The 22,034-nt window shown below is 44.6% G+C and overlaps 1 protein-coding gene across 6 annotated transcripts; it reads right to left on the bottom strand.

The window, feature by feature from the left end:
• Positions 1-433: 433 nt before the first annotated feature.
• elp2 (elongator acetyltransferase complex subunit 2) lies at positions 434-20,581 on the bottom strand. 6 transcript variants are annotated; one of them, XM_029844908.1, is made up of 22 exons: positions 20,434-20,581; positions 20,227-20,305; positions 19,928-19,998; positions 19,696-19,840; positions 18,654-18,731; positions 18,309-18,373; positions 18,130-18,199; positions 16,990-17,136; positions 16,143-16,226; positions 15,938-16,038; positions 8,665-8,796; positions 8,418-8,594; positions 7,952-8,143; positions 7,777-7,846; positions 7,599-7,694; positions 6,562-6,619; positions 5,785-5,857; positions 5,164-5,356; positions 3,742-3,863; positions 3,467-3,615; positions 1,159-1,272; positions 434-1,021 (listed from the first exon to the last, which is right to left on the bottom strand). In XM_029844908.1, exons 1-22 carry the CDS (start codon positions 20,563-20,565, stop codon positions 826-828), a joined length of 2,544 nt encoding a protein of 847 aa, XP_029700768.1. In that variant the 5' UTR covers positions 20,566-20,581; the 3' UTR covers positions 434-825. The 6 variants fall into 6 exon arrangements, with proteins under 6 accessions (XP_029700768.1, XP_029700770.1, XP_029700771.1 ...); XM_029844910.1 differs by having other exon boundaries at positions 8,418-8,570; XM_029844911.1 differs by having other exon boundaries at positions 8,418-8,567.
• Between the last annotated feature and the right edge of the window lie 1,453 nt (positions 20,582-22,034).

Here is a 22,034-nt window from a genome sequence, read left to right as displayed (position 1 = left end):
CTAACCTCATCAAGCTGAGCGCTCAAAGGAGCAGAGAGAACGGAGCATACGATGCGTCCATGAGCGCGCCGACAAATATCAGTAAAACGCAATGACTATTCATCTTGAGACTAAAGCAGCCATGAAAAACGTTCAGTTCCAGGATAAGCGCGCGCGTGTGTGTGTGTGCACGTGCGATGCAAAGCAAAGTGTGACTGGAGTGAGAGTTACGGCCTCTGCTCACGCTGCTCTGCAGATTAATTTATGTCTGGAATATAAAGGTGGTACATTCTGCGGAAGCTCGCAGTAAATCTGAAACGCTTTCTTTGTCCTTGGAATTTAAGTGAACCCCATCATTCTCACTAGAATATATAAATTCCAATACCTGCAATGCTGATTTACTGGGCGCCGCAAAAAGAGAATACCTGATTATTGTTGAAATCACACACATGCATGAATAAACACTCGTGGGACAATTTATTAAGAAGCCAAATCAAAGTGTTCCGGGAGAATATTTACATGGAAATATGGAACCTGCAGCCCGGCAGCATCTTCATCTATGAGTGTAAAACACTTTGAAAGGTCTGCAGAAAAAGAAAATATGACCTTGGGTCACAATGTTTTCACCATTCTGCTCCCAAACATCAACTCTGTTGAGCTGACAGACTGGCAGCCGTCTGTGTGTGTGTGTGTCCTGCGACTGACCCGAGACTTAACTGGCTGTCACGGGGAGTGAACGGCCTGCCAGCGAGCAGCTGTGGCCGCGGTGCCACAGACCGGCCCGTGGCCTTTAGTCCGAGAGTGCGTCGGCACGAGAGAGACATAATAGTGTCAGTGTTGGCGGTGTTAAAGAGCCCGCTTGTTGATGTTGAAGATTTTGACAGAGTGGTCGGCACTGGCGCTGGCCAGCTGGAGCCAGGAGCTCTCCCGCTCAATTTCACTCCCCGCGTCGGGCTGTCCGTCTTCCTCGCCGCGGTCTCGACCTGCTCGACCGGCCCTGGGCCTCCAGCGGAGTCTCTTGACCGCCAGAGAGTGGCTTTGTCTGTCGGAGGGTGTGTGATGAAAGGAGACAACAGCGGTGCAGCTCTGGATAACAGCACAGACGACACAATAACAACAACACAATAAAAATACCAGCTCTAATCTGTCCGAGTGGTTTCTTGTGGTTGATAAGGATACGAGATGTCGGTCTCTCCACACCCGTTCCAGTCGTGCCCGTCACCACCCTGCCGCCCGGGGCACCACGTGTACAGCAGGATCCTGCCGCACTCCAGGCCTACAGCGAGCAGGTAGCTGTGGAGACCAGGAACAAACAAACACATTGTCATTATAGAAGAAGATGCCACCTTTGAGGGGGTCAACTCAGCTACGTTTTCCATGATAAAAGCACCGTGGGGGATTTGGGGGTGAGGAGATTCATGAGTGTTTGAGTGCAACACACTTATTTTTCAGAAAGCTCTGCCCTCTGTCATCCCTCAGTAGAGCAACAGCAGTAAACAGCAGGAAAATGTATACGAAGCCTTTTGAATGCATGGATTTCTGCATAAATGGGCAATGAAATGTGTTTTGATCCTCCTCTAGTTCACCACAATTGACAAACACAGTCTGTTTAGATGAATACCGCACAAAAAACATGTAAACATTCAAGTGCAGGGTGGAGAGCGCGTGTGAACCGCTAGACCAGGGGTCACCAACACAGTGCCCGTGGGCGCCAAGTCGCCCGCAATGACCACGTGAGTCGCCCGCAAGCCTGTTCTAAAAATAGCGCCTAAGAACATTTTTTCTACCGCTATTGTTTTTAAATCACACCTGTATTTTCATAGATTTTAAAATGACAATGTCTTAAAAATAAATAAAAATATAAATAAAGTGAAGGTGAACTCTGACCTAGTTCAAAGGTCAGTATTGTGCGCATGAAAGAACCTTTGCGCTTGTGGAGAATAAACTAGCGGGCAGTGAAGATGGTGAGTGGAGGGCAATTTTCTACCCCAAAAACATGGCAAAAAGAAGACAGTAAATTTATCATTTTCAAAGTGAATGGGAGGGAGAGTAATTTTTTACTACTGTGAAAGGAAGGTGTGTATGTTGCATTTGTGGGGCGACTGTGATGACGGCGAAGCAGCACAATGTGTCATGAAAGCTACAATGCTAATGCTAACTACCCACACTCTACAATCAGAGAAGGCCCAGGAGCTAAAAAGTGTGTTTATAAAATGGAACAGATTTTTAGCAGAATTGCAGTAGATTTGTTCAGTTAAGATTTATTCAATATGAAAGTTATTTTTGTTAAAATGTTGCATAACTTTTTAAAACATGGTTCAACATAGTTTATGAATTGTTAAAATGGTTTAGTTTCTTATGGTTGAAAGGGTCTGGTCAAAAGTCGACATTTTTTTTCTGATCAAATGTAGAAGTGATCATCTGAACAATTGCTGAGAATAATAATAATAAAGTGTTGAATATTGATCTTTTCTGTTATTCACACACACACACACACACACACACACACACACACACACACACACACACAGAGGAGTGTGTCAAGCAGTAGCCCTTCAGTGTGAGGAGATCGGAGGTGTTTAAAGGTGTTTAAAGTATCAAAGTATCTCTACAAGCCTTCACGCTCATGTGTCCACGGTAAGACAGACAGATTGTCTGCTAACGATGTACGGAAATCCCCGCTGCATGCTAACACTTTAAAAATCTACAATAGTTAAAACAAGGATGGTGTTCAGGAGGAAGACACAGCTGTCCCAAAAAACTGCGTCATGGTTTGGGGCTGCCTCAGGGCCTGGATTGCTGTCAGACGGGAAAATTAATATTCCCAAATTGAGATTTTGCGGGAATACTTGTGATCATGTGAGAGGTGGTAGCTGTGTCTGCGGGGAACTGGGCTGAGCAGTGGAGGGTTCTTGGTTCAAGCCCCAGGGCAGACTAAACATGGCAGGTGTTCTGGTAGTAGGGGGAGAATACCTCCCAGAATACCTTCAGAGCATTGCCCAGGTACCCTTGAGCAAGGTACCGAAGCCACAAATGCCCATATAGGGCCCTGTGATGAACTGGTGACTCATCCAGGGTGGACCTGCCTTCACCCTCACTGTGACCCCGAAAGGGACTAAGAGGTTAAGAAGGCGAGACAAAAGACTCGAGGTCTGTCCGCCAGAGGATGGGCAACGCAACAGGACGACCAAAAGTAAAGAGAAGGAAACACTCCTTTTGGAGGGGCCTAGTCAGTGAGAACCCAATTGCAGTGTTGTGGCATGACCTAAAAAGAGGGATTCACACCAGACACCCCGAGGATATTGCTTAACCAAAACAGTTTTAACAGTAAATATATTTAGCCTTGCAAATATACATCTAATTTAGACAGCTACATTGAAAAAAATGAATTTGATTTCATCTCCATTCTATGCAGACAATGCCAACACTGATTCAATATGACCGATTTGGATGTGAGGGCACAACAAAAACACTTGTTTGTGTTTACCTGTTATCAGTGCAGAACACAGGGCAGAAAGCCACAGCTGTGGCAGAATCGCCGACATCTAATACGGAAGAACATGGCTTAATCTCAGGAGGACTCGAGGCATCTGTGGCGTCTGAGGCGTCTAATCCACATGGACCCCACACTATTACCTGGGCAAACACACAAACACAAATGGGGACAATCTCTTTCTTACAATGACAGTTTAAATAAATAAATTCCCAAGTAGCGATCTTAGAAATACGGAACTGAGATTCATGTTAGATCCGGAAAATTACCTTCTTATCCCGACTGGATGTCGCAAAATATTTGCTGTCTGGGCTCCAGTCACATGACCAGATGATTCTTGTGTGCACGGCCGTGTCCTTCCCTGTGTGGGCGTGCAGGGAGAACAGGGGCTCTGCGTGGATAAGACAACCAAAATGATTAGATGGAGGCGCCAGCAGCAATCCCAAAACCAAACATGTCACACTAAATGAACCGCGTGTATGAGTTCCTCACTGCTGCGTGAAGGAAAAGCCTGGCCAGAGCGGCGGCTGCAGCGGAAAACAGGAAATAGATTCTCACGCCAGCCTCGTGTGAGAGATTTCGGTCTACAAAGCGCTGCTGTTTATTTGCCCACCAAATCTTTTCAGACCTCAGATTGGTTTTTCTCCCAGAGAGCTCCTTTGTATGCTGCTGGCAGCTGCTTCGCTACGTTTGCAGCGGCGAAACCACAGCCACAGTTGGCCGCCCTGTTATGTCTGCGTGTTAGAGCACACGCTACGGAGACGACGCATGCTTGCTGCAACGACGTGGGTGCTGGACGTCCTTCCGGCTCAGATTACGCAGGCAACATGAGTAAGAATCGAAACGGCTGCCCGACCCTTGAGGACAATAAAAGCGGGACGATGCCACGACGCCACAGAGGTGGGCGAAAGCACAGGCCGTTATTTTGATCGCCTCTGACTTCATTTAACCTCGTCTGCCTCTGGCTCTCCTGTGTCAATCATCAATTGCAGTGATTCAGAGCGAGTGAACCGGGATAGACGGCGAGCACCCTCAACTCTTGGAGGCCCCCGCCAAGCCTCTGACCAAACAGCTGCCCGCGTGGCGCCTTCTTCTGGGTTTTAATATCAGTATCAGGCTGTTTGTCCAAGGTTGCCGAGATTCCTCCATTTACCAAACGCTCATTTGAAAACTTGAGTTTAGGTCGGGGCGCAAACGAACACAGGACGGCTGCCAACCGTGTGTTTACGCACCACATTGAGGCTCAGGCAGTTTAGAATTGTGTCCATACGATGAGACAGGGCAGAGCTTAACTGGTGCTGTATGGACATTGAAATAAGGGGGGAAAATGACTAGATGATTAAATAGTCAGTGCAGGGATGAGAGAAGATACATCCAATAATATACTTATTAGTCATGGATTTATATTCATATTCTATTTTTAATTTATTCTATTTTATTTCTTAATTTATTATATTTTTATTATCTTTAATAGGTTTAATGGGGTGTAATGGTGGTGGGAAATTTTGTAGATGCTTGTAGATCTTTGGAGATGCTAATTTCCCTGGTGGACACCCCCTAAAGGGATCAATAAAGTACTCTTGAATCTTGAATCTTGAATCAGTTAGTGGTACGGAGCGCTGCAGAGTAACGCAGTCTTTAGTTGCACCTTCATTTGAACCGAGGATTACTAATCAGTCCAGCCTTCTCACCGGTATCATCAGGCGCGGGGAGGTTCCGTTTCCATAGCGACCAGGTACGATCACGGGAAACAGCCAACAGGAGCCGTGCGTCAGGAGAGAAGGCCATCTGAGTGACAGTGAGCGTGTGATATGAAAGCATCTGCAGCTGACGCCACGTAGACGCACTCCACAGTATGACTGCGGCGTGCTCGGTTTTAGAAGCCTGAAAACAGCCGGAGGAGACAGGATTACACAAACACGTTAAAGGGACCGTTCAGCCAACAATTAGTTCAATCAGTGGTGGAGGGGTGGGCGCGTTTGAAGCCAAAAAGCACTTTTGGAGTTTGATTTGCAGACCAATTTAAGCTGCAACATTAAGTAAACTTGGCATTCTTAGCATTGTGAGCACTTTGATTTCAGTTTTAAAAAAATGGGGATTTATGAAGCTCCCCATGTCTGAAGAGCAGAGATTATTCAAAATTGCATTGGCTCACATAAAGAAATTCTTCTATTCAAACCTGTTGAGTAGAAAACTATCAGACAAGGTGGAGAACATTGAAAACTGAGCGCTGATTTGCTGCCATATTTGCAAAATGGTGACAGTGACGGCCATGCCGGTGGACGCGGACGCCGCTGTCTATTCACTCTGACCTTGCAGGCAGAGGCCACCACTGACCCGGCGCTGTCTGAAGCCAGACAGAACATCTCAAATCCATGGCCGTACCTGGAAATAAAAAGCGTATTATATGCGAGCACGACTGATGAGTCACGGAATGTGCAGATGGATAACCACGAGACAGCAAAACAAAAGCTGGCCCTCCTCCTCCGACAGTAAATGAACGATTCCGTTATTCCACTAAACAAGCTTTCAGACTGGAGCCAGTGTTGCTTCCTGACAGGTAAATGAGCTTCCCCATCTGCCGTGACTGCTCCTCCCCTCTACTGACACAGATGAACAATGACGGTGCTCCGGTTAATCACTCGCAGCCTAATTAGTTTTCAGCTCGCCGACTGTCCTCTTGTTGGTTTAAAATGTCAAGGCGGCAAAGTAAAGATGCAACTCAATGGAAATAAAAATCAGCCCGTGAACCAGGAAGCTGCAGCAGACAGGCAGACAAAACACTCCAGTGAGTTGGCCACAACAATAGGAGCATTATTTACGCAGTGAAAATGATTTGGCTACTTAGTCATGCTAATGTTCCGTGGAGGTGAAAAAAATGCTTCTCCGTTCAAACAATGTCCACACCTGGAACGCACGGAGAGGCCGTGTGTCATGGTTATGCCTGAGTGACAGGCTAAATGGATGCAGAAAACGGAGGCAGTATATTTGGCCTGCAGAGGTTTATGGATGCTAGGAAGCAGCAAGCTGACGAGAATACAAATGTCCGAGTTGGGTGGCAAAAGTAAAAGGAACAGTTGGATGCTCACAGTTTCTGGACTTCGGGCCAAAGGGTGTTCTGAAGCAAATGATCCTCTGGTGGGGGCTCTACACACACACACCACACACAGACACACACACACAGAGAAAATACTTACATAAGGGTCTAAAAGATTCAACCACATTGCAATTTACTAAATGAGGATTACACTCAAGTGCCAATTATAGATTCCCTCTTTTAAAACCATGTCTGTTAACCTGCGGGGCAACAGACACTGGCAGTGTACATGCACGCACGGGCACACAAGCTAAATGAGGTGCAGGACAGACTGATTCCATCCATTTCTTTAGCATAAAACCATTGGCACTGAAAATTCCCAATTCCCCCCAAACGCCCCACGACTGCAGCTGTATCTGCGACTCGGATCAGCTGCTGGTTTTAAGTGGGATCAAAGCTGGGCAGGCACCAATCCTGTCGTCCACCTCGGGCTCCGCGCTGGCACTCCGCCTTCAGATTTCATGTAATCAAAAGACCACGCCGCTCGCATCGGGCCTCGGCTTCCTGGTTTCTGTACTCATTCGTTTGCCTCTCCTGCCTGCGGAGGCTGAACCGCCGAGCGGAGGGGGGGGCGCGCTGTTCACAGCGGCCTCCGCGCCTGGCTGCTCTGCAGATAGCCCAGGGTCACGACACTCTGTAATCATGTAAGCTTGCGTTCCAATTAGCATTAGAGATTAGGGAGTGGCTTCAATCAAGCTGAAGACACCCTCTCATCCTGGGCTTTAAAGCCCCGCTCCTCCTTTTATTTAAAAAAAATAAATAAATAATAATTCTGAAATATTTTTTGGAGAGTTGTTACTTTAAAATCTCAGCGTCTCCTCTGCAGCCTGCTGCAGGCCTCCGGCACTGTGGGGGTACAGATGTAATAACCAAATGCCTGCATATGATTGTCTCTTAGAAGAACATCTAGTGGCAGGCTGAAGCTCTTTAAATGTGGGCTGAGGGGGGTCAAACTGGAAATTTTTGTGCCAGAGGTTTAAATGAAATGAGGGTCGGTAGAGTTTCAAAGATTGGCGGATTCTCGGGTACCAGTCATGATCAGTGGGTGGAAATAAGACTCCTGGTATTGATCTGAAATACTGCTGAACTGCTCCTCCTCTCCCTTGGTCTTTGAGACGAGGTCGCCTGGCAATAAAATGACATTTCCATAAATATTTGATATTAAATGAACAAACATCCTAAACTGAGCTTTTGCTCTGTGCGTCACCTTGAAATACAGCCTTGTTGGACAGCCCCAGGGCGGGCGTGCTGGCTCCCTCTGGAAGGCTGGCGGCGTCCTTCAAGCAAGACGATAAATAATCGGACACATAAACAGCGGCGGTTCTGAGTTAGAGCCGTCTGCTCGGCGCATTCCAGAACAAAAAAAAAAAGCAGGCACTCACGCTGGAGGTCAACAGCTTTTCACTCGAAGTCCCGAAGACGTTGGCAAAGTTCTCCACGAAATTCCGAGGGGCCTGGAAGACTCGCAGGACCTTCTCGTCGGCTCCCGATACGAAGCGGAACCTCCCGACCGTCGCCAGGCACTGCATGTCGTAGCCGTGGATCTGCGGCCGGGAGATTTCGTGCCACGTCTCCTGCCGGATGATACGTTCTGATAAGTAATGCTGATATCAGCTGGCTGCTGCGAGCTCTCCGCGAGATAAAGGGATGATGGCAGTCACCAGATATCTTTGGACTGCACGAGCTTTACACCCTCCGTCAAATATACCTTATTTTCTGCATCATCTGATAAGAGAGCTGCGACATATTTAGATCTCCTAAAGTTCTTTTTCTTTCGATTGAGAGAATGTGATTAATTACCTTGGTTTAAAGATTTTAAAGAGCATTTTCACCTCATTTCCCCCTTACCTGTCTGCCATCTTGCTTCCTCCATGGAGTGAAGAGTCGAGTCGTCTGATCCGCTCCTACGCTGAGGATGAAGTCTCCCTCAGGATCCCAGCTCAAGTCCAGGACTGCATTGAAGTGACCCGATATCACGACCCCGGGCCTCCACTGTCCCTGCTCAGAAAGCAGGGCGCGGATTTGCTGATTGATTACGTTACAGTGATGAGTGATGGAGCTTTAAAAACTGAAAATACTGACCGCAAAAGATTACCTCTTTGTCTTGGTCTTTGCACCAGAGGTGTAACGCTCCGTGGAACGCGTGAGCCACGATCATTGATCCATCCGGGCTCATCTGGCAACCATAGAAGCCCAACGTGTTGCCACCGACCTCGCCCACACGCACCTGGTGCAATATCAGAGCTCAGCTGGCCGAAGAACATTTGGATTCTGGTTCACTGAACACGTTGGTCCTTTCATCATATACCCCCCATAGATATGTGCTATATAACCTAATTTGTGATGGCAAACACCTGGGTTTTGTGTTAGGATTTCTCACTTTAACAGGGCAGAAGTTAAGCAGGGGGAGGGCGGGGGGGGGGGGGGGTCAGGGTCGTTGGCAAATTTGTTCTCACCCTCCTCACAAGAATCCTTAAGCAGCTTCCATTATAGTGGGAGGAAGCAGACAAAGAAGCAAATTAAGCTGACAAGCCAGATGAGAAATTATGCAAAATGGGACTTATTACAGCTGAATAAATGTTGTGTTTTTCTTCTGACAAAGTACCTTTGTCTGACACAAAATGAAACCAATTTTACTGCAGCATATCAAACTCAACAAAACAAAAAGAAAGAAAGGCAAAGCTTGAGAAAACAGAAGGATTTACATAAATTGGATTTGGGTGAGAGCCTGCTGTGACCTCTGTGTCGCCTTCAAAGGCTCATTATACAGACAGTAAATGGTCCAGTGGGTCTAAGCTTCCAATAAAAACCCATTTAAATTTAAAAAAAAAAAAAGAATTCTGATCAACAGTCTGATGTCAAGTCCTTCAATTTGGGGTGTCAAAACAATTCTATAGTCGCTGCCTTGGGCTGACTTTAGAACACATTTAACGACTACATGAAAGTGTATTTATCCCCACCTGAGGCGATGCTAACGACACTCCAATTTAACAGAGAGAATCAATGCATTTGCAGAATAAATGCATTTAAAACAAAAAAGGAAGGGCCAGAGAAGAAGGTTCTGATTAAAGGACAACTAGACGAAGACTAGAGTTCTTATGTTTTATGAGTAATTATGAACTCTTGAGTGAAATAACAATTTTAACAGAAATTTTCACCTGTGACAGTGGTTTATATGACTGCATCTGTAACTTGTATCAGGAATACACTCAAAGGCCTTGAAGACCTGAAGGAATGCAATGCTAAGAGGGCAGATCCTTAATCTATACTAGTTAACCTACAAAATTTTAACAGCTTTTCTGAATGTGGCTTGGATTTGTGGAGCCTGTGGAGTCCTACAGTAAGGGAAGTGAGCCTGAACGTGAACGCCTGGTTTAAAACCTCATCAGGTTAAGTATGAGCTCACGCTGTTGGTCTCATGATGCTCTAAAAAACCCAGAGTCAAAAAGAAAACGCCTTTCGATGCTTTGAGTCTGGAGACAAAACAATGGTAGAGGCTAAAAGAACTGCTTCAAAACAGCCACCAACATTATCAGTATTCCACATTTATCATATTCATATTTGACATCACTCATGTTCTACAGACTGTAGAAGAAGCTTAAACTAGCTTTTAAAAATGAAAGGAAGATGCAGCAATCAGAAGAGAGAGATTTAATACTGCTGGTGGACCAACAAAAATAGCGAGACTGATGAATTGAGTGACTTTCTGTCTGGAATTATGGCACAGCAGCAACCTCTGGGTGATACACCAGACAACGAGCATTTGTGAGTTCAGATGAATAACTGAGAACAAACGGTAAAAGTAAACTGATTACTTCCTGTAAAAAATATATGACACTGACTGTGTCAGTCTTTATTCTTTCTTCATCCTACGGAGAATATGAGATTTTTTTTTTCCAGAGGAAAAGTGTCTGCAGGGCACAGCACCGTCTACATCTGCTATAACATCCCTGAAAGACGCCGCCACCCCTCAACAGAGAACAAAGAGACGAAAGGTTAGCCAGAGAGTTTCATGGGCATAAAATGAAATATCCAAAGGCATAAAATGAAAAGAAAATGAGAGTTCTACAGGTTGAATTGGACAGGAAGTTGGAAGAGAGATCTATAAGATAAGATACAGCAATGATCTGTAACGAGACGGTTGTGATCACCCGTCATGAATAGTATATGCAAAACTAAATGTTTTAACATTTCAACACTCACATGTTTGTGCATTTCAATCGCCACAACCTATATCTTAAACCATCTTAATCACGAGTCAAGTCAAAACAGGCCAAATCAATCAATCAATCTTTATCTATATAGCGTCTGTTACAATCAAAATTGTTTCTAGAAGCTTTCCAGAATCCCAGGGCCTGACCCCCAACAAGCAACAGTGGCAAGGAAAAACTCCCCTTTAACAGGAAGAAACCTTGAGCAGGACCAGGGTCATGTAGGGGGACGCTCCTGCTGATGGGGGGGCTGGGTAGAGAGGAGAGGAGAGGAGAGGAGAGGAGAGGAGAGGAGAGGAGAGGAGAGGAGAGGAGAGGAGAGGAGAGGAGAGGAGAGGAGAGGAGAGGAGAGGAGAGGAGAGAATACAATAGAATACAATAGAATAGGCATAGACCAAAAGGAACAAAAGTTCACATTTAAAGGAATTTCATCTAACCCACATCCTCATTGGATGTTCCCTACTTCAGCCATGGGCACCGCTGCTTATGAAGCCTATAGTGCTCAGATGAGCTCAGACATTATGGGATTTATGGCTGGACGGAATAAAAAGTTACTCTGACCACACTGTCACCAAGATTTAGCCCATGAAGAGCGCAGAATGAAGAGCTGAGAAAAAAAAATTGAATTACGAGTTGCATCTTTTCACAATATTTTAGAAACTCTAAATTAGGAGCACACACCATGAACATTGATGGAAAACCAGATCTTGCCGTTCCGGTAGTGATGGACACCTGATGGGACCATGACGTCCATCTATACAGCCAATCACTCCTGGAAGTTGTCAACATTCATACTGACTTGCCGAACTATTCTACACACTCAGAGTGGGAGAGTACCAATACCAAGCATCAGTAGTGGGCTGAACCCAGATTATTTCAAAGTATGGCTCCTTGTGATGGCCATAAATTCCAGCCACTTAAACTTAAGATAACCATCGTGCGTTGTCGACACAACGAGACTACTGTCCTCACAAAATCATCAAGAAATAAAGTTCAGAAATAAAATCCGTCTCTTTGACCAATCAAATTAAGCTTCCATTTACTCCTGGAGTAACTCTAAAACTCCTTCTTGCAGCCAGGTTAGTTCAGTCCAGAACAGGCGAAATCTAGTTTCATCTTTGTCTGGGATTAGTCTCAAGCCTCGTGTGTGAAACTGGCCCCATAAGGGATTTGGACACTGGCTCTAAACATTCAGGAAAAGGCTGGAATACGTGTCACACGTGCCAATTCTGCAAGTTGCGGAAAGTGCTGGAACGGAGCTCACGTGGGTCATCGACGACCTTCACCATGGCGGCTGAAACACGGCGGAACGAACGACGGCGATAAAGATCCACCTTCACTTTCGGCTGACGCGATCCCACAGCCGCCCAGGTATAGAGCAAAGGAAGATGGGCACAGACCGTCAGATTGAAGGAGAAGGAGATGCAACATTAAGCGCGTTAAATTTTCAAATTCGGCACTCGAAAGCTGATCGCAAATCACGCAAAAACTCACCGAGACCGCCATCTATCTAGTTTACGAGAGGGGAAACGATAAGGATAGATAGTGTGTCTCATCGCAGGGCGGCAGGGGAGCAAGAGAAGAAGAGAGCAAGGAAAGCAGAGAATGAGTGGTTTATGTCCTCTGTGGAAAAGGAAAAAATAGACGGTGAGCTGAATGAGGAAAGCCATAAAACCTGAAGCCACAAATTGATGATCACCCTGTTTGGGTATCCTGATCGGATGAATGCTGCTTTTACTGACCTCAGTTTATTACACTTGCATTTTACTGTTCAAAAGTCTAACAAATATCCACCTCTGTAGCATCACAACTTCATTTTGGAAGGCATAATCAGCTCTATGTACTGCCTCCACACAGAATTGGTCATAATGGATGGATGATTGTGCCAATAAGTCCAGGAAACAGATAAAACTATTTAACCATTTGATTTGTAAAAAAAAAAAAATTTGATCTACAAATGTCTGCAAAAGTCTGCAAAAAAGGCCACCAACACCACAGGTGTTGTGTAATAACCCACTGTGGTCAATGTAAGATGTTAATGACCAAAGTGACTCATTAGTAAGATGTGCTTTACACAGCGGTGGGCCCCCTGCCGGCCCACTGTTACCCCCCAATCATGATTAAATCCCACCAATTACTCTAATCACATTGAAGAACTGCTTCACTTCCACAGAAAACCTTTGCAAGGACTTTTAAGAATATAACTAAACATTCAAAGCGTAACATTCTCGCCTTTCAAATGAAGGAAGGCGCCAACCAAACCCGTTTAATTCGCTGACATTTCAGGACTGCACGTCAGCCATGTGCCCGCGTGTGTGTGAGAGAGCTTCAGAGGTTAAGTTTCCTTTGTAGGCAAGGAACTCGTCAGTTCAAAAGGATCAGCTGATGTTTAAATAAAACAGGTCAGAATATCACAAATAGAGAAATGGAGAAGAGAACTTGCAGGGAGGGAGGAAAAGGTTATTTCAGAAGTGTGTGTGCGTATGCGTGCGTGTGTGTGTGTGTGTGGGGGGGGTTCCATTTCAATTTAGGCATCAAAAAGAAATTCCTGAGCAGTGGAAGCTGATTGACCGTACCAGATTTTGCCGTATTTTAAAACACCTGATTTCTTCTACGGCCTTGTCTATGAAAACGTGAAGGGATGTGGGACATTTGCACCGGCCTCGGGCCTCAATCAGATTTCCCTTTGTCAAAGAGAATCGGAAGTTTCACCACTGCTGCTTCCTGTAATCTCTCTTGGTCCTCACGGCAGATGTGAACGAGGAGTTCAAAGGAGCATGAATGTGGTGCAAAAAGAGCAGAGTCTTGCTAATCAGCCCTCTCGTGGTGTCGTAAGAAGACGAGACACTTCTGCGTGAACTGGGGGACAAGCTTGAGTGATTTGAGGGACATTTAGAAAAATAAATAAATAAATAATAATAAAAGGCAATGAGCTGCTTCTTGTGTGCCATCCACGCTTGTGTTAAATTTAGCCCCATTCTGGCACGGCGAAAGCTGTTGGGAGCGAGGAAACAGGAGGGAGGAGGCAAGAAAGGGATACTGCTTAAGAGATGGAAAAGAGGGAAGCAGGTGACCTGACAGGCCTCTGTCACCCCACTGGGTCATGGTTTCCTCTCCTCTCCTCTTCCTCCTCATCAAGTAGACTATTTATGCTGATTCTTGTGTTGTTTTTCTGCCCCCCCCCCCTTCTGTATTCATTTACAGGTATCGCCGCCTTCGGAGCTGCATGATGACCTCCGGCCCCATGATGATCTCCTCTCCTCTCTCCTCTTCCGCCTCTCCTCTCCTCTCCTCTCTATCCTCTACCTCAGGGGTGGGGAACCTCCGGCCTCCGGGCCGTATACGGCCTACGAGACCATTTCTACCGGCCCGCAACGCAATAAGATTTTTATATTTTATATGTGCACTTATACAGTTCGCTAAACTCCGCGAGCTGCGAGTAGCAGCGGTAGCGTATTTTTGCCTTTCGTATCCTGAAATATCTTTCGTAACGAGGAAATATTTTCCCGTTTTCTGAGATAAAACAGACGGTTATGTTATGTCCGAGTCAAGGTCAGGGTCAGTGAACACAGCATGTGATGTACGTAGTGGGCTGTTACTGATTGACACGGACGAAAAATGCTTAGCGAAACACGCTAAACTCGACGAGTTGAAAGGACAGATGAGTTTGGATAAAATTAACGCTCTTCGCCGGAGTTTGGAGGCTCAACAAGCAGCTTTCACACGACCATGTACCGACAGAGAGAATATTACGCGTGCAAGTTTTGTGGTGAGTGAATTAATAGCCACGAAGCTGAAACCTCACACCGAAGGAGAGTTCGTGAACGCGCCTCGTAGCCGCCGCTGAGGCGCTCGCGCCGTACAAAGTAAAATTGTTTCAAAGCGTGAATTTTTTTTCGTGAATAACTATTGAACTAAGACATATATTGTTATGATTCCAGTGGCTAACGGTATGTTTTTATGGTCAAGGAATCTAAATATGTAGTCAAAGTATATGTGGGACTAATATTTATGGTGGAAATCACAATATGCCAGGAATTGTTGCGCTTGGCGGAGGTCTGCGCTCTCCGAGTGCTTTCTAGTTGTTGTTGTTGTTGTTATTATTGTCTTTATCTTTCTTTCTTTTTCATTTATTTTCTTGATTATCTTGTTGTATTGCAGTTTTTGTGAGTAGAGGCCTCGAACAGGCCCTTACGGGTCTCTTGCCTCAACTCTGCACCTCTTTTTATTGTTTTGTATGATCATGAAAACATATTTCAAGTCATTTTATTCTATTTTTTTGGTGATTTTTATATGCATGTGTGCTAAATAAATAATTCAAACTCAAATGCAGCAATCATGAGACTTAGTAACACAGTAATTATAGACTTTTTTTTTTTGTCTTTTTTTTTTGCATCCCTAGGTATGTGTTCATAATAGTATGGCCCTCGGAGGACTTTATAAAAATTGAAATGGCCCTCGATATGAAAAGGGTTCCCCACCCCTGCTCTACCTCTCCATCCTCATCCTCTCCCTCTCCTCTCCTCTCCTCTCCTCTCCTCTCCTCTCTCTACCCAGCCCCCCCATCAGCAGGAGGGTCCCCCTACATGAGCCTGGTCCTGCTCAAGGTTTCTTCCTGTTAAAGGGGAGTTTTTCCTTGCCACTGTTGCTTCTCTGGGGTTAGGCCCTGGGATTCTGGAAAGCACCTTGAAACAATTTTGATTGTAACAGACGCTATATAAATAAAGATTGATTTGATTTGAGGTGAAAAAATCTGGTGTGTGTCTAAAAAGTGACAACTTTAAAAGAAAAAAAAAGAAGAACGAAGGCAGGAAGGGTGCCGGGGTTTACGGCATGTCCTCCTCCAGCCTCTCTGTTTGCTGTCAGATGTGTTGGGGAGGGAGCCATTAAAGAGGAGTTTTGGCGTGAGTGATAGGAGGGGGAGGACAAGTCCGGCGTGTCTCAACACAGTGTTATGTCAGGCTCTGCACATCTTCACCGTCTCTCACTGCTATTTCTGAAGCCGCGGTGTTAGGCAGAGAGGAGGGAGAACACAAGGGGGAACCCGAGCTGTCAACACTCACAGAGAAGGAAGGTAGGAGTAAGAAGTGAGAAATGGGTGTCTGCAATTGTTGTTTTGACCACTACTGCATGATGTGTACGACCCTCGACACTGACCTGCTCCACCCAGACCCCAGACCCCTCCTCGGGAGCCCAGATGATCATGGTTTTGTCCATGGAGGCTGAGAGCAAACTGAGAGGCTGTTGCAGCTCTCCGCCTGCAGGGGGAGACAGAGGAATGAGCAAACCTCAAAAAGAAGCAATTTTCAGTATCTTTTACTAAATATGCAGAAACAATTGGAGGATCAGTCTAAGAAGTGACCTTTGTAAGTCGGAGGTTGCCAGTGGAGTCCATAAACCCAGTTCTCATGACCTGCCAGGACCGTCTCGAGGGACACGGCAAACTCTGAGGATGCAAAGACAGATGAAGAATGAAATCAAGATGTTACATTTGTCCAAGTATACAAAACGTAATTCATCAATAAGGCTAAACTGTTGGGATGCAGAAAATGTGTGTCCCTAATGAGGTGATATCATTTTTATGTATTTGTCTTAACTGCTTATTGACACCATCAAAAGGGGGGGGGGTCAATAATTTCCCACAAACCCCTTTCGAATAAAAACAATACGTTTTATAAATTCATGTTTCTAAATATACAATACACACAGATCTTTGTGGTTTTGTTGCTGGTTGCTATGGAGATTGGACATGTTCCATCTCGAAACCTAAAAAGCATTTGGCTTGAGAAATAGCTACGATTGTAACACATTTTATTGACTCCTGTTATAAAACTATACACAGATACCTCACAAGCTGTTGTTTTTAGCTACAGGGTCAATGTGCGATGCAGATCGAGGCATCTTTTTTTTGTCCTGTGCACAACACATGTACACGGCACGTGTTAATATCGATGCGTGTAGTCCTGGTAGCTGCTAAGTCGATATAAAAAAATTCAGCTTTGCTGCACTGGCTCTCTGATTGTGACCTATAATGTCTCATTAGTTGATTTTTATTGGTCCAGCAAATATTGAGCAGCTCTAATAAATGAGCAAGGATGCTTTAAATGTCTTTACAGGGGTCATTATAAGCTTATAGGGTTCTCTTCATTTGACTAATTGGCACCTTTTATAACATCCCTTATCCAGTGCAGCATGCAGGGGCTGCTCACCTCTCTCCATCACTTCAAAAATATCCTCTTTCATTCTGATGGCGTCGTGGTCGTCCTCTGCGCGAGCATCCATCCGAGACTTGGCACGCAGCTTCCACACTCTGATGAGACAGTCCTGCGAACAGCTGGCTAATAACAGCTCCCCACCTGAACGGGTCATTGAGAGAACGTGGAAACCTTCCAGAAACCTCATCCAATGCTGCGCTTTTGATTCAAATCTGTTATTATCGTATATGTTATTAAGTCTTTTTCTGGCTTCGTCACAGTTGTATAGTGCCGACTGTGAGGTGTGCCTGGGCCAAATACAGCCAGTCAGGAGGTAAATAAAGCACACGCTGCTGTGTCTGGGTGGCCACCCATCTGTTGTATGATGCATTTCAAGCTTGATTTAATGGCCTAAGGCCCAGACTTAGCCAAGATAAACACAATGAAAAATCTCTCTTGTATGGGAAGAGGAAGAGGTGTAATAGCAGTTTGTCCTTCACTGTGTTGGGATGACAGTTATTATTCATTAATTGCATTAACCTGAAACTCAAACTGCGTCGAGGTCGGTAGGCTCACTTGCAGCCATCCTAAATCAAGCTTAATGTCTACCGATATTGATAACGGATCACACAAGCAGCGCTGCATGTTAATCGTCAACAGCAACCACTTAGCACAAGCAGCTATTCCAATACTATCACCAACAACCTAAACTAGAAGGATGCAGGAGACAGACGTCTATCCAGGAGTAAAAGAAAAGAAGCATTTATCTAATTAGGGAGGGCTTTGGCATTCTAACAGGAAGATTTTACATAAATAAACGTCCCTCTGTCTCTTAGCGTGGTAGTGTGGAGTAGGTCATGGACTATGAGTGGGATGGAGACACGGGCAGAGAGGGCCGGTTAAGCAGTTGAAATAGGTTCAACACACAGAACTGTGCACGCTTGAAGAGGTTTACATAATTGGCAGAAGCTGAGATGGAGCCACACGCAACTACGAGCACACAAGCATCCTGACAATCAGTGTTTTTCAAGCTGCTTAAATAGCTGTTTTGGTGCATATGAAATTGATCATTCCTGAACACAGCGTTTAGAGTGTTATGGGCACTTCTGCCAGAATTTGACTTATGTGAGATGCACGAGCGTTGGCTTCACTCACTTCGGGAAGTCCACGCCACCCCTCGAACCCAGTCCTCGTGTCCTTGCAGAGACATGGCTTTTTGCATCTGCTGTGGATCAGTACAATACAGGCTCAAAGGTTCTACTAAAACTGTAACAGTTGAAGGTGACACAGCACACGTGTGAGCCACATAAAAGAACCGAACCATCCCAGCATACCTGCCCACTGGACTGCACGTACAGATGCACTTGAGAGTTATCGCCCCCACAGGCCAAAATGGGAACTGTTGCAAAAGAAAAGTGTGTTTGTACACTACCAGCACATAGATGTGACAGAAGTTATCATTTTTACATGTGCAATCTAGATTAACAATATAAATCATTTAAAAAATGACATACTAAAGTAAGGAGACTAAACCGAGAGATCAGGATCAACAATAGACGTTTTAAAAAAGGCACTTAAGCTGAGATGCGCATACAGATTGATAACAGAAGTAGAAGAATGTCTGTGTGCATGCTGTTTGTGATTTCGAATATGTCTATCCAGAGAGAGCTTAGGCTTACCTCTGCTGCCTGGCAACAGAGCCAGAGAAACATCCATCATGAAACTGCTGCCGAATGATAAGGTATGGAGGCACTCGGCTGAGAAACGTACATGCACAGAGAATTAAACCTCCTGACAGCGTAAGAACAACACTGTTCCTGTCCAAAAACTAAAAAACACATTACACAAACAAAATAGTCATTTAATTTCTCCACTGGAGTGTTTAAAGCATACATTTTCTCTGTATTTATTATTAATTGCAGAGGCAAGCCTTGTTGCATCAAAGCTGATGCAACACACTTCACAGCAGTGTGTTGCAGCTCTTTACCCACCAAAATAATGTGTGGTCAAATCCAAGCACCACTACACTGAAAGTGAGGAACACACATCAGCCCATTTGGTCTTGTTGGGAATCAATGAGCCAAGTCACCTTTCTGTGTGGTGGGCAGGAGAACACACCCTGAGTGGTCTGTTGAGCTTTAGGAAATCTATATATATATATTATTTATCAAGGTCTACTTTATAAATAATATACGCGTATTACCGCCACCTACTGGCAGGGAGGTTGCACACATACAGTTACATGTGGCTGTGTTCTTCTGAGCATGTTCCTACTCAAAGCTGTGATATTCCCTCACTCTCTCCACATGAAATTGGTTATCTGGGGCGAGGAGACCTGCAATCATCTATATATTCATACTGATTAGTTCATTAGAAAATTATCTGGGATGTCCTGATACAAGGCATGGTGTATCAGTGATGTCCTATAGATGTCCAATACTGGACAAAATATAATTTTGTAATGTCCTTTATTACTTTGTTCCTGCAATGTAAATATCGGGAAAAATGTGGAAAGATTATGAACAAACAACATAAATGACTGGGAAAAAAAACTGAAAAATCACATCATTCTACCAAACTGCTCCTTTATTATTATGATATAGCCCTAAACAGAAATGCCCTTTTAAGTAGCCCTAACTAACTCAACATATTGAAACATTAAATTTGTAAACAGATTGAAAATAAAGCTACTTATTTCTTAGTTCCTGCTCTCTTTCTTACCTCCCTTAGCTTCACTGCAGAGCCACAGCCTGACAGTGGAATCAGAGGCTGCAGTGGCCACCAAAATATTTGAGCCCTCCACATAGATGCCATCCACTGCACAAACGGAGCCTGTGTGGCCTTTACACACCAACGACTGGACATACTAGAAACAGCAGAAGACCAAAATCCAGATTACGTCTACGAGTCCAGTGAGGAAACCATAAATTGGGAGCTTTTGTGTGAATGTTACCTTCCCAACCTGAGCTTCCCAGAGGATTACGCAATTGTCAGAGCCTCCTGAGAGAAGATGACTCTCTGGGGCTATGGCATTAATAACAGATAAATTGTTAGAGGAGTATCGCTTATTAGCCATTACTGTGCCATATCATTAGACTTAAAGCACCTGGATAACTACTCAAGATTACACACATTAATAAATGAATGAGAATGAGGTTGTTCACTGTGGCTCCAGGACATCCATAACACACTACTTGGTTTAAAAGAAACAAATAACTAAACGTTATTTCACATTCCCCCCCCCTTCCTCACCACAGTCCGGTTTGTGAATCCACTTGACGGCATTCACCCTGCCTGTGTGTCCATTCAGCAAAGTTAAAACTCTTTTCTCCTGAAACAGAACACAGCGTCTAAAACATTGGTTTGTTTTCAAACTCAGGATTCCTGGGCTTCATTAGCAGGTCCATCGAGCAACTGCCGACAACCCATTTCACAAAATAAACAAAGAAATTCTACTACCAGCGGGTCATAGAGGGCCACGGAATGACATGTCCCAAATGCTACGGTACCTCCACGACCCCAAGACACAACATTTGGTGTTCTGTTTGCGCAGCAGGCTACATGGCATGTTTCAATTATGGGCGCCGCCATCTTGAAATCCGGAGTCCTGGTGTTGCACAAAATATAGTTGTGGAAAAATTGACCGCACTTAACGTTCCGCATCCAAGATAGTTCCACACATATCCGGTTTCTTTTTTTTTTCCTATTAAAAGTTCCCTTAATATGTGCAACATTATTTGCAGAACTCGCTTCGAATAAAAATAATTTCCGTTAACATAAGCAGACAAAAATATCTAATCTTGCAAGATCTGTTGGATTAATAAATAATCTTTCATCCTTCTTTTTGATAGAATAGTTTTTCCATGATCCAAAAATAGAAATGAACCTTGCTTAACTACACTCAATAAAATCAAGCTTTCGACCTATTTATATTTATAATACGAGTATATAAACCGATATTTTGATTAACAGAGTTCGCTTATAATGGAACATGGGACATGAACACACTACCCTTTAGCTCTGTTCGAGTCTAGAAGATTTTTTAAAATAAATAGTTGAGCCTTTTGAGCCTAAAATTGCACTAATAAATAGTGGCCGCGTGGTGGCAGAAGAGAGTCATTAAACGGTTAAATCGTCCACAACAGATGAAAAAATTCTAAATCATTTTTTGTGGTATTACAGGAAGTCTGGTATTTGAAGAACCGGCTGCCTATTTTACAGTGAATAATAGCAATAGTTAAGGATTGCTCTGCTATTATATTCCCCTACATTTCTATTTAAATGTGCTTCTGCTTCTGTACATTTCAAAAGCCGTGCTGGCACAGTGGGTCTGGAAAAACCACTTGACGTGATCACAGGTAGATATTTGAAGACATTTGTCGATATGATATAAAAGCAACATCTCAAAAGCCAAGAGAAATGAGAAAGGCTATTTTTCTTCTCTGACTGTACTGACTCGGGGTATTCTTGCGTGACTAAAGACAATGCAGAGACACTGTCAACAGCACTTGAGTGGAAAATAGAGTGCGTCCTCCTGCAGTCGCTTAAAAAAGTGACAGAGTGAGACGACCCCAAGGTTCCCCTGACTCATCTCAGATCTGGCAGCTATGGAAAGCTGGGATGCGTTCCAAGCAGCTGTATGTGCTCCACATTTCCGTTGTGCAGCATATTGTGTGTCATGGTAACATCACACGCCTGTTACCATAAAGCAGCTTTAGTTTGATGAGAGGCAATCACAGATCATTGCTAGGGACGGGGTTTTTTGCTGTGGAGCCGTTGCCTTTGCCGCAGAGTGCTGCTTCTCTTGTGTCATTCAAGGAGAGGCGCATTCATTTGGCCTGTGCACACACTCAGTATCAGTCTGGATGCGCTCAACATCAGTTTAACATCTGCAGGCTGCCATTTTCTGACAGTAAATCCTCTCCGATGAGCCCATGTCACTTTGGACCATGTTTGGCGTGTGTTGGGTTGCAGTGGCTGGTTCTTTATCGCGGTTCAGCGCATTCCGCCGTGTACAGACACCATCTGTGATAAATGAGTCGGCCATCAAACAGGGGAAT

Source organism: Takifugu rubripes, chromosome 12 (genome assembly GCF_901000725.2).
Source record: "Takifugu rubripes chromosome 12, fTakRub1.2, whole genome shotgun sequence".
NCBI classification, from domain to species: Eukaryota; Metazoa; Chordata; class Actinopteri; order Tetraodontiformes; family Tetraodontidae; genus Takifugu; species Takifugu rubripes.
Note: the sequence above shows the minus strand (reverse complement) of the source record. Positions and strands in the feature narration are given on the sequence as shown.

Coding starts and splice junctions, on each gene's coding strand:
- elp2 (XM_029844908.1), bottom strand. CDS start 20,565: ATGGCGGCGCCCATAATTGAAACATGCCATGTAGCCTGCTGCGCAAAC. Junction 7,847..7,951: donor AAAAGCTGTTGACCTCCAGC/GTGAGTGCCTGC, acceptor TCTTGCTTGAAG/GACGCCGCCAGCCTTCCAGA. Junction 1,022..1,158: donor TGTGGAGAGACCGACATCTC/GTATCCTTATCA, acceptor ACCCTCCGACAG/ACAAAGCCACTCTCTGGCGG.